General features: G+C 58.8%; 2 protein-coding genes across 3 annotated transcripts in view; one reads left to right on the top strand and one right to left on the bottom strand.

The window, feature by feature from the left end:
• The first annotated feature begins 2256 nt into the window (after positions 1-2256).
• CAPG (capping actin protein, gelsolin like) lies at positions 2257-7495 on the top strand. Its single transcript, XM_019501436.1, has 10 exons — positions 2257-2372; positions 3743-3777; positions 3971-4143; positions 4682-4836; positions 5001-5174; positions 5442-5591; positions 5954-6046; positions 6175-6307; positions 6931-7019; positions 7330-7495. Exons 2-10 carry the CDS (start codon positions 3755-3757, stop codon positions 7393-7395), a joined length of 1056 nt encoding a protein of 351 aa, XP_019356981.1. The 5' UTR covers positions 2257-2372; positions 3743-3754; the 3' UTR covers positions 7396-7495.
• LOC109286735 (matrix metalloproteinase-17-like) overlaps positions 7380-11596 on the bottom strand; it is a 7052-nt gene continuing 2835 nt past the window's right edge. Inside the window, exons 4-10 of one of the 2 annotated variants that reach the window (XM_019501414.1) lie at positions 10797-11080; positions 10522-10701; positions 10054-10144; positions 9605-9684; positions 9005-9157; positions 8545-8802; positions 7380-8402 (exon numbers count right to left, since the gene is read on the bottom strand). In XM_019501414.1, coding sequence (XP_019356959.1) covers positions 8116-8402; positions 8545-8802; positions 9005-9157; positions 9605-9684; positions 10054-10144; positions 10522-10701; positions 10797-11080 — 1333 coding nt within the window. In that variant the 3' untranslated portion in view covers positions 7380-8115. The remainder of the gene's footprint in view (positions 8403-8544; positions 8803-9004; positions 9158-9604; positions 9685-10053; positions 10145-10521; positions 10702-10796; positions 11081-11596) is intronic. The other variant, XM_019501423.1, reaches the window with a different exon arrangement.

The following is an 11596-nucleotide window of genomic DNA, read 5'->3' as shown; positions in this document are numbered from 1 at the left end:
CTCGATGATCTGTCTAGGTCCCTTCCGACTCATTGAAATAATTAAAAAAAAAAAAAAAGCCTTCACTGTCAATCCAGTGAGCCCAGGGTCACCACTAATGCCCAGTTGGATAAGCCAGGGGGGACATGAGATAAACTGGTAGCCACTCCTAAGAGCAGCTAGGGACAGACCCACTGTCAGGTGTGGAAGCCCTGCCAGGACTGAGGGTTAAGGTTAGGGTTAAGGTGCTGAAAGATTTGTCCATTCACAGCAACTGAGGGAAACCCTCTGCTTATCCAAGCCCCCAAGGTCTGGAACAGCCTGCCATTGGAGGTGGTTCAAGCACCTATATTGAACACCTTCAAGAGTAAATTGGATGCTTATCTTGCTGTGATCCTATGACCGCAGCTGACTTCCTGCCCTTCGGGCAGGGGGCTGGACTCAATGATCTTCTGAGGTCCCTTCCAGCCCTAATGTCTATTAAATCAAAGATTGTGCTATAATGTACTCCTCTGATTTAGTTAGCCTATAAGGTGCAAATCTACCCTGCCTACTGCCTGTAATCAGAGTCCAGCTGGCCAGGTGCCTCCCAGATCACCAGTCTAGAATTGCTTGTTGAGGGCTAATTGTTTGTCTTTCTCCTGCAGCCCTGTTGCCCACCTAGCAAATGCCAACTAGAGTTTGTATCTAGAAGAGTTGTATTTTCAAATAACCATGTGGTAGTCCTTTGATGAAGGCACAAAGTGAGTTGGAAAAGACACCTGTACTACGCTCAAGTGATTACTTAGACTGTTCTTTTGGGAGGCAGGGACTGACCTGTGTGTATGACATCCTGGTCTGTGACTGTGGTTTCCAGGGACTCGGGTTTAATAATACAAGGTTTGGCTTTCTGGAAGGGCTGTGGCTTAGCCTTGCACTAGGTTCCCATTAAAAAACCAACTCCTGGCTGACACGGTGATACATTCACAGAGAAGCCCAGCTGGCAGGGCTCTCAGGAGATCACAGGGAGTGTCATCCCAGCCTCAACAAGTCCAGTTAGCTGTTTGTTCAAGCTGCTTTTAAAAGCCTCACTGGACAGAGATGTCACAGCCTCTCCCTGTCAGCTGTCCCCATGCTCAGGGTTAGAAAATTCATCCTCCTATCCACACTAGGTCTCTCATGTTGCAGTTTAAGCCTCTTACTTCTGAGGGTGTATAATAAACTGGCTAACTGATAGATCTCAGCACGGTCTCATTCTTGAGGCCCGGCTGTGTTTGCAGCAGGGCCTCGTGGATCTGTTCTTAGCCTGGGGCTGTTCAATATCTTTATTTATGTTCTGAAAATCAGTGCCAGAGGTCAGTGGGGATGCTGGGGAGACTCACGCCAGCTTGGATAGACTCCCATGGGGTTTCTCCTGGAGTCACCCAGCTCCCCAGAACAAACTCTCCTTCCCTGCAGAGACAGTGTCAGCTGAGTCAGCTCTTCCCTGGCTACTGCTACTACAAGGTCACGAGGCTACTCAGAAGCCACAACCACCAGAGAGCTTGTTCATTCCTGACGTGCAGCAGCAGTGATGTGTGAGCAGATAGCTTATCTGGGGAGCCTGCACCCACCCATTACAAGCAGAGACCTATGTAGACACAGGCCCAGCTCCTTCCTCCTCTCCCCATCAGCCCTGCCTATCTCTGTTGATAATCTAACTAAGAAGATGGGCTCAGGCAGAGTCTCTAGCACTGAGTAAGCTTCCTTCTTGCTGCTTAGTCTCTTGCATTTGTGCACACAAATGTGCTTTACTCTTTGGTGGCTACAACTGTGTTTTCAGGCCTGGTGTGCAGTGCTATGCTGAGCACAGCAGTGTGTGTGTGTGTTCAGGCCTGGTGTGCGTGTGTGTGTGTGTTCAGACCAGGTGTGCAGTGCTGTGCTGAGCATAGCAGTGTGCGTGCGTGTGTGAACACAAGACTACAACAGCAAGGGGGTGCTGCCGGGCAGGTGTGAAAGGCACTGGCTGGGCTGGCGGACAGTGAGGGGCATTAGTGGGGCGAGGGGGAAGCCCAGAGCTGGGCTGGCAGGGGGCTGCAGGTCAGGCCAGGGGGGGCACAATACATGGCGTTCAGACCCATCCCAGCCAGCCAACTTCATGCCAGGAACAACTTCATGCCAGGAACAAAGTGAGTCACTGCCGCTTCAATGCCTGGCTGTGCTCGCCTCTGCCCTGGAGGCACGTGAAAGCTCAGCCATCTGAGAGAAACAGGGTGTGGGCTGGGGCTGGCCCCTCCCAGGAAACCTCTGGGTAAAACTTTTGCTGCAACCCCGACTGACAGACAACTTCCTGAGCAAGCGGCTTTGCAGTTTCCTACTGTCTGGCTGGGACCCCTTCTATCCAGGAGAGCCCTCTAGCTGTCACTGGCTGCACGGTTGGTTGGGGTGGGGGGAGCTGGGTGGAGGGGCAAGGCATTTCCTGGCAGCTTCAGGGTCCTTGTGCATCTCTGGGTGTCTGGCCTTTTCTGGAGAGCTCAGTGATGGTGCCTAAATCCCACCCCTGGGGGCCAGGAAGCCTCTTGCCAATGTCCCCGCAAGACTGGAGGGTCCCTGGTTAAAGGCTGAGCCAGGAGGTGGGTGCCCAGACAATTCTCTGCCCACGCCAGTGTGGTGGGTACCACACCTTGATCCAGTGGGGAGACTCCAGTGGTGGGCTCCTAGGGGCTTTTGCTTCTGACTGGAGCGATGCCCCCTCAGCCCCTGCCCCTGTACAATACCTGGGCTGCCTCTTGCTGTAACAGGAGCAGAGTGCCAGGCACCCCGATTCTGCCCCTCCCCAGGTGCAGTGCAAGTGTTGGGGTTGCATACCTGCTGCTAAAAGCCCATGGATGGATGATCGAGGGCTGGGCCTGGAGGGGCACAGCCTGAGGCCTTGGGCAGATGGGGTAGGATGCTGATCCCTGTCTGTGCTGGGGAGACGCCTGTTGCTTTCGGGGCTTGGAGCTGGGTTCAGAGCGGTGCCCACCTGGCTGTAGGGTGGCTCGTCAGAGTTAAGCATGGCTCCCTGGGTGCTCTGTCTCACTGCTGGCTTGCCAATGCATTAAGGGTGCTTTGTCTAATGCCAGCATCTCTGCTGGTAAGGGTGGGTGCTGTGGCAAGCAGCACGGAGCTGCAGGGACCCACCGGCTCCCAGGGGACACAGGGGCTGATAGTTGTCTATAGGAGGGCATGGGTGCGGCTACCGACCTGGGCTCTCCAGTGCTGTTTGGGCTATGTGGGGTGAGGCAGCCGTGCCCAGCCCAAGCCTGGCGGAAGGTCAGGCTTGTGCTCACAGCTGGCATCCTGTGCAGCTGGGTGTGGGCAGCTGGTGGTGGGAGCAGGAAGAGCATCATCGTCCAAATGGTTCTGGAGGGCAGGCACCTCTGATTTGTGGGTTTACTGGGGAGGAAATGAGTCTCAGAGATTAACAAGGTCCTTGGAGGCCCTAGGCAGGCAGGAGAGAGGGGGGGAGGCTGCCTGGGCAGGTCCACGAGCTGGGCTCAGAGCACCCAGACATGTGGGCATATCAGGGTGCCAGAACCCCCAGGTCTGAAGGGGTCACAGCTGCTTTCTCTGCCCCTCCCCACAGCACAGGACCCTCTGTGCTGCATGCCAGCCCCCTCGGGCTGTGCCTCCATGGCCCTTTCCTGTGGATGATTCAGCAGTGTGGAGCTGGCTGCTGCTGTCTCATCACCCTGTCCCACATGCAGGATGCTTCTCCATGGGGCAGCAGTGCCTGCTCTAACTACCTCCCTTTTCTCTTCAGGTCTTGGGCACCATGTACACCGCCATCCCCAAAAGGTATGGAGATGCCCCTCTGGGTGCTAACGTCCCTCCCCCTCACCCCGCATAAGGCCTGGGTTCCTGGATTTATCTCTAGGCTCCAAGCCCCAAAAGCCACTCGTTCTGGAGTTACCCATACTCTCGTGACTCCTGCCCTTCCCCACACACCTCTCCTCCACCAGCCTCAATGCAGCCCCTCTGTCTCTGGCAGTGGCTCCCCCTTTGATGCCTCTGTGATGCAGCCAGGATTGCATGTGTGGCGGGTAGAGAAGATGAAGCCGGTGCCCGTCCCCAAGGAGATGCAAGGTGTCTTCTACTCAGGAGACTCCTACCTGGTCCTGCACAATGGGGAGGATGAGCAGTCCCACCTGCACCTCTGGATCGGTGAGCTGCCACTGGCTGTATCCCCAGCCACCCTCCTGCCCTGATGCAGGGGAGCATGTGCCCCAGTCTTGCTACTGCCCAGCCCCCCTCACCCTCCCATACACAGCAGCAGGGTTGTGTGGTTCTGCATGGAGGGGCTATGGCTGAAGCCACAGGGCCTACAGTGCCCCCATCATCCCCTGCCAGGGAGGGGTCTTTGCCAACTCCCTGGGCTGCAACTGGAGCTTCTTGAGGGCATCAGGGAACCAGCCTCACTGGCCTGGTGCTATCATTACCCCATGCTCCACATACTAAGGGGGACCTGGCAGAGGTTGGGGGTGGTACCCCCTTCCAGAGCTAGCAAGGCTGTGAAGGTGCCCCCTTCCAGAGCTGTCAACCCAATGCCCTCCAACACTTTTTGGGGCAAGGAGGGGTGTTTTGGCTGAGACAGGAGGTGAGGCACTCTGTGCCCTGGGGAAGGTCCTCCAGGATGCCCCATGCCTGCCTGCCAGGGCAGTGGCTCACCTCTTCCTCCTTGTCCTGTTCCTGCTGCATCCAGGCCAGAGCTCGACGAGGGATGAGCAGGGGGCCTGCGCCGTGCTCTCCACCCACCTCAACAGCCAGCTTGGTGAGCGGCCCATCCAGTACCGTGAAGTGCAGGGCAATGAGTCTGACGTCTTCATGGAGTACTTCCCCTGTGGAATCAAGTACCGGGTACCCGCACTGCCCAGGCCCAGCCCCTGCCTACCCCTCCTGCATGTCCAGACCTCACCCCTTTCCTTTGCCCCTGCCTCTGGCCTGTCTCCCCAGCAGCAGCCCCTGCCCTGTTTGCCCACCTTGCCCAGCCTCATCTTCCCCTGCTCCTCTCTACCCCGCAGGAGGGCGGTGTGGAGTCGGCTTTCCACAAAGCCCAGCCTAGTGCGGGCACGGGCGCCATCCCCATCCGTAAACTCTACCAAGTGAAGGGCAAGAAGAACATCCGGGCCATCGAGCAGGATCTGAGCTGGGCCAGCTTCAACACTGGTGACTGCTTCATCCTGGACCTCGGGGAGGTGAGAGGTGTTGGGTGGGGCCAGCTCGTGCTTTGGCTTGGGGAGGGGCACAGTGGGAAACCCTGAAGCACATGAGGATGGGTTCACTCATCAGCGTGGGGGGGCGGGGGGGGAGGCATTAGGACTGGAATAGGGCATTTGGCCAGTGCAGGGGTCATAGGCACCCCAGGCACGGGTGCATGGAAGTAGTGTGAAAATATATCAGGCACTGGGCAGGCAGTGGGGTGACCGCCTTCAGCCTCTGTTCCCCTGTCCCATTCGTCACAGACCATCTTCACTTGGTGCGGCAAGAAATCCAACGTGCTGGAGCGCAACAAGGCCCAGGATTTAGCCATGGCCATCCGGGACAGCGAGCGGCGTGGCCGGGCCAGGGTGGAGATTGTGGCTGATGGCGAGGAGCCAGCAGAGATGATCCAGGTTGGCTGGGGGCAGGGGTGACTGGTGCCTCCTGAGTTGAGGGGAGGAACGGCACAATTTGTGGGCAGGCCCAGTGGCAGGCTAAAAGCCCCATATCCATTCCTATACTTCTGCTTAGTGTCCCCCCCAACACACCACCGGCCTGCGTGGCAAAAAAACTGCCCCATCCTAAGTGGTGCCGAGTTAGGGGCCAATCTCACAGGGGGCATGTGCCCCCACCCCATACCAGTTGCCTGTGGCTGGGGGTGGAGGGAACTACTGAGCGGTCCTGGGTGAACAGTATGTAGGATAACGCTATGGGGGTGTTGGGTTAGGTAGCAGGGGCTTGGGGGGGCTCCAACTGATGTGATCCCTTCCCTCAGGTGCTGGGCTCCAAGCCCACCCTGCGAGAGGGCAGCCCAGAGGAGGACATCATGGCAGACCAGACAAATGCGGGTGCAGCTGTCCTCTATAAGGCAAGGACCCACTTTGGGTGGAGCTGGGGCTGGGGTGGGCTCCATGCTGGGTACACTGGCACCAGGGCTGGGGTGCAGTAAAGGCCGTGCTGTGAAGGTGTCTGCCTCTCCCTCCCTGTGCCCCACAGGTCTCAGATGCCACAGGGCGGATGGACCTGACAAAGATGTCCGAGAGCAGCCCCTTCAGCCAGGCCCTGCTGTGTACCGACGACTGCTTCATCCTAGATAATGGCCAATGCGGCAAGATCTATGTCTGGAAAGGTGATGGTCTCAGCCCACCCTGACTGAAGGAAATTTCCCCCCAACACTCTTGCCCCTTGCTACACTGGTGAAGGTGGCACTCCACTGGGGGAGACTGCCGGTTGGGGGCGAGACACAGCAGACCCTGAGGGGGTATGGTCCCCCACACAGCATCCCCATGAAACCAATGAGCCTGGTTCTGACACACTGGCTTTTATTGCAATGCAGCACCAAGATTGGTGCCAGGTGGCCTCTGCTGCAGCCGCCTAGTTTGGCACACAGGGCGCTGGGGAGTGGGGCCCCTTCATGATATGAGTCAGCACCGTTTAAGGAAGGAGCAGCAATTTCCTGGCAAGCTGGCAGGCATGCAGCCCTGCACCTCTCTTTGCTCATGAGCCCGGCCTAAGCCCTCCAGGATCTAGCCCCAAAGCACCTAGCACCGCCACCCTTCCTGGCACCCTCTCCCTCTGGGACCCTTGGCCCAGCCATTTCCAAAGCCCCTGCCTGGAGCTGTAGTGAAAGGGGCCTGATGCTGGGGCCAGAGGCACACAGCCAGGCACCCTGGCCTCCTCTGGGGTGGGAAGTTACTTGTGTAGGGAGACAGCTGCTCGATCCCTCTGACCCTTCCTCCTTCCTGCCCCCAGGTCGCAAGGCCAATGAGCAGGAGCGACAGGCAGCCCTGAGAGTGGCTGAGGACTTCATCTCCCGCATGAAGTACTCCCCCAAGACCCAGGTGAGTGAACAAGTGGGCAGGCTGAGGGGGTCTCTCCAGAGCAGACAGGGGAAGTCTGGAGGTGAGGATCGAAGGTGAGGACTGCCTCAAATGAGGCCGTCTCAACAGGACCCTGGAGCAGGGAGGACATCCCTGCTTCGTTGCCTAGCACCAGGCTGGCTCTGCCCTCCCTCAAATAGGGCTGAGCCTACTGCCAAGCTCTCTGCAGGCCTTTTCCTCCTCCGTGCCCACAGGCAATGCAGATGGGCCCTAAAATGCACAAGGGCAGCCCCCATCTTGACCCCAGATTCACGCACCTCTCTGCCTCCAGGTGGAGATCCTGCCCCAGGGCCGTGAGAGTCCCCTCTTCAAGCAGTTCTTCACCAGCTGGAAGTGATGCCCAGGTCCCATGCTGGGGTCAACACTGCTGCTTCACCCCTGGTCTGGGCCCTTGCTCTGTACCCACTGGATTTCTCATTAAAGGAACAGTTTTGGCACCTGTCTGCGTGCCTTTGCTGCTCTACAGACCCAGGAGAGGGAATACCCCAGAGTTTGCTCTGGCTCTGGCAAAGGGAAGGTCAGGAAGGGCAGGGTGCCAGCTCCCCAGCACCAAGCAGAAATGGCAGCTTCTTGTCCAGGCAACTTGTCCTCAACCCTGGGACTAGGAGAGGACAGAGAGGAGAAAGCTGGTGTGACAGGGAGGTGGGGAAAGATGAGGCCTGGGGAACAGGAAGCTAGGGCCTGCCTGAGGGGTCCTGAGAGACCTCCCCACACTCATCCTGCTTTCCTGGGTCTCTGCAGGGCCATGCTACCAGGACAGGGTGGACTAGTTCCCTGCAGAGTCAATCCTCTGCACAGAGGCTGAGCATGACTGGGCAGCTCCTGCTGACACTTCCCTTCCCGCTGGGCCCGGGTATTGTCTCACTTGAAGCAACAGCCCCTGCTATGCAGGGCCCTGCCTGCCCTGGGGCCCATGCACCTTGCAAGCAAAGCCACGCAGACCTGGCTCCAGGGGGTGTGATGCCCCCACAAGGGATCCCCTCATCAGCATCCTGGCTGGGCACAATTCAGACGTACAGAGTAGTGGCTACACAGCGAGAGCGGGAGCAGCTCTGGCCTAGACAAGTTCCTGGAGCAACAGAAGGATGATAAGAGTCCAGCCAGGCCCAGCACAGGTGGATGTGCTGTAACACACACAGTGCTCTGCCTCTGGCAGAGGGGCCCGCACATCTGGCTGGGGTCTGGCTCCTGTCATGGGGCTGGTGGGGGCACTTGAAGGCGGGTATGGCTCCTCTGCGCAGTCCAGCCAGTCCTTGGCTATGGAGCGAGGGTAACTACCCTCTGGCTTGAGGCTGTGCTGGTCAAACTTCCAGTACTGCCGGCCCTTGAAGGCATACACCTCTCCTGCAGGAAGATGAGGGTTATGAGCACATCAGGGCTTTGTACACAGCTCAGGGGTGGTGGAGGGGGATTGAGAAGGGGAAGGCTCACCCTTCACACACCAGGGGAGGTGATAGAGTGAGAAGCAGGGGCTGGGGGGACTCACCGTTGTTCCCACTCAGCATGTCATCCACAGGGCTGGGCATGGGCCCCCAGGGAGTGTCGTGGGTGGGGAAGCCCTCGTCCATGTGGCCAGCAGCCTCATCATAGCGCCAGTGTAGCCCGTCCTTGAAGAAGTAGGTTTTCTGGTCGTGAGGCCAAGAGAAGGCACCATCCACTCCTGTCCTGGGCAGTCCAAAGTCTGTGACAGGGCGTGGATACCCCTCTTCCACACTATTGTCCTTGAACACCCAGTACAGGGGTCCTGGTTGAGAGAAGTGGGAGGGAAGGGAGTAAGAGTGGGCAAGCTGTCCTCGAAGCCTCACAGCACTTGGCCACAGGGAGGCCTCAGGATTAGGCAGCAAGAGTGGAAGCCAGTTCCCCAGGATGGGTCCTGGTCATATCACAGGTATATCAAAGCACCAAGCCCTCAAGTGCCTCGCACTGTCGGCGCTCCTGGTACTCACCACTGAAGAAGAGGATGCGATAGTCCGTGGGCCTCTCGTACACAGCATCCACCTTGTCCAGGTGGCTGGGGAGGCCCCGCCAGAAGCCTGCAATCAGGGCAGGGCGCAGGGAGGTGAGGTGCTGGCCTTGGGTCAGACGCCAGAAGTATGGACCTGCCTCGCAAGGGGGGACAAGATGTTAGTACTGGTTCACGTGGTCGTTGTTGCTGTAAGGCCCAAGCCAAGGGGACTGCAGGTGTGCAGGGCTGGGAGAGCCCTTAGAGATGCAGGGTTTGAATAGGCACTGGCAGTCCCTGGAGGTTCAGCCTTTTTTTGCTCAACCATTCATTACACCAGAGTCTCAGCCAGGGCTAGGCAAAGAGACCCACCATCCCATGAGGGAGGGCACAGCCTGATCCCTCAGTAGACACCCCCATGTTCAGCACACATCTTCCTCCCAGGGAGCTTCTCTCTTCCATGGCTGACCATGCAGCAGGTCCTACAGGTGGTGGGTCACTAGGGAAGGGAGCCCCCAGCCCAAGATATCCCAACTGGGGCAAGGGGAGCCAGGCTGCTCTGTTGGGGAGGGGAAGAGGCCACTCCCCACATGCCACAACAGACCTTTGAAGAAGAAGGTTTCACCACGAATCTGCGTGACAGCATCGATGCTGGAAGAGCAGCGGTCTGGGTGGTCCCCCGACCTGCAAGCCAGTGGTGTGTGACTGGCTGACCCAGGAGGGAATGGGTCTCCCCCCATGCCCCCCACCCACCTTCCAGGCTTAGGCCAGCCTGGTAGAAACCTCCTCCTGGATGCAGAGATCTCTGTTTTCAGCCTGGCAGAAAGGCCAGAGCTGTCCCCATGTCTGCACTGGGGCACACATGGTGCCCTGCACCCCACTAGCCCAGACACATAAGCTCCATTGCTGCCATCCTTTCCCACTGCCTGGGTCTCCCAGGCCTGACGGAGCCTGGTGGGGCCTGTTCTTATCACAGCCTAGTGCAGAGTAAGGCCAGGCCACAGCTGAGTCCCCTACCCAATGTGGGGAGGAGCAGGGACCATTCTGGCTCACCTCAAAGCGGGGAAGTCGCGGGGCAGGGCAGACAGGGCTGGAAGCAGAGATGACATCTCAGGCCTCTCTGTGGAGTGCAGGGCTCGGCTTCCTGTGGGCAGCACCGGGCACATGGGCGTCAGGCCCAGCAATGCCCCAAGCCCCTCCCCAAAGAGCTGCTGCCCCCTGACTCAGTGACTTAGTCCTGGGCCTTGAACAAGGAGCCTGAGGCAACACCACCTTCCAGAAAGCAGCAGTCCCAGGCCCTACACCCAGCTCTCCCCAGTGTGCCTCCTCATGCCCAGGAGATACAGAGAGGACAGTGCATCTACTCGAGAGGCTCTCAGCTTGTCTGATTGAGGGATGCCAACTCACTGCACCACAGAGCAGCCAGGGGCGCAAGACCCCAGTTCTGTTGGGCTAAGCTCCCAGGGATTTGTTAGAGCCATGCCAAGGGTGCCCTCACCCCTCCTGCCCCCTGCCCCATACCATAGAGCCTCTGGATGTCCATCTGGTCATCTGCCAGCAGCTGGTACTGCAGGGGGTCACCCACGGGCCCCTGGTAGTAGGGACGCATGATGGAGCGCTTGGAGGGGGAGTGCGTCAGGCCCAGGCTGTGGCCAAACTCGTGTACTGCCACGGCAAAGAGGTCCATCCCATCGTCATCTGCTGGGAAAGGAGGGGGTGTGGGTGAGCTCCAGCTGGGGAGATCCCAAGTTTCTGACTGAAGGAAACATCCTCCACACCATGCCCCCGGGGCTCACCTGGGGCACGGAAGGTCCAGTCCTCTTCGCTGTCAAAGTGGACATTGCCGGCACGCTGGGGGTCACCAGGGAAGAAGGCATGTGCCACCATGCCCCCCGGGCCGTCAAAGGGGGACCCATCCCCATGCTCCCGCCGCAGGAACTCCACTGAGATGTCGGCGCTGTGGCCCCCCACCTCGTGGAAGGTGAGGGGGGCAGCCTCACCCCAGACTCGCAGCGCGTAGTACATCAGCACTCGCATGGTCTCCCGGCTGAGGCGGGCCCCCCGCGGATATGTCTTCACCCTGGCGGGACATGGGGGTTGGTTTGGAGCAACCTGGGCTATCCCAGCTCAGCCCGTCCCCCTTACTCCTATCCACTGCCCCTCTAGCCCAGCTCAGCCAGTGCCCCTCACTCCTACCCACAGCCCCTGCTTTCTCAGCTCAGCCAGTGGTCCTCACTCCCAAACCACAGCCCTGCAATATCCCAGCCCTGGGTCACCCCCAGTCACCTCTGCTGATGCCTTTCAATCCTGACACCCTACCTAGGACCCCCTCATTTTTACCAGGGCCCCCATCTCCTCTTTCCCCTTCTCACCTCCAGGGCTTTCTGTAACACTGTCCCTGAGGCTTTTGCTTCCATCTCCAACAGACACTGGGGAGCAACACGATCCCCTCTCCTACTCCCCTGCAGCCTTTCACCTGGGGAATGGGATGGGTAGGTGCCCTGGCCTCAAAGGTTACAGCTGGGGTGACAGCAGAGGTGGTCACACACAGGGGCTTGGTCAGGGCAGCAGCCTGATGAGTTGGATGGGGGGGGGG

Source organism: Gavialis gangeticus, unplaced genomic scaffold (genome assembly GCF_001723915.1).
Source record: "Gavialis gangeticus isolate Ggan-Ray unplaced genomic scaffold, GavGan_comp1, whole genome shotgun sequence".
Taxonomy (NCBI): domain Eukaryota; kingdom Metazoa; phylum Chordata; order Crocodylia; family Gavialidae; genus Gavialis; species Gavialis gangeticus.
Note: the sequence above shows the minus strand (reverse complement) of the source record. Positions and strands in the feature narration are given on the sequence as shown.

Bases quoted from the DNA above. Each gene is read 5' to 3' on its own strand.
- CAPG (XM_019501436.1), top strand. From the start codon at position 3,755: ATGTACACCGCCATCCCCAAAAG. The intron at 3,778-3,970 runs GTATGGAGATGC...TGTCTCTGGCAG, and splicing joins TACACCGCCATCCCCAAAAG to TGGCTCCCCCTTTGATGCCT. The intron at 6,308-6,930 runs GTGATGGTCTCA...TCCTGCCCCCAG, and splicing joins CAAGATCTATGTCTGGAAAG to GTCGCAAGGCCAATGAGCAG.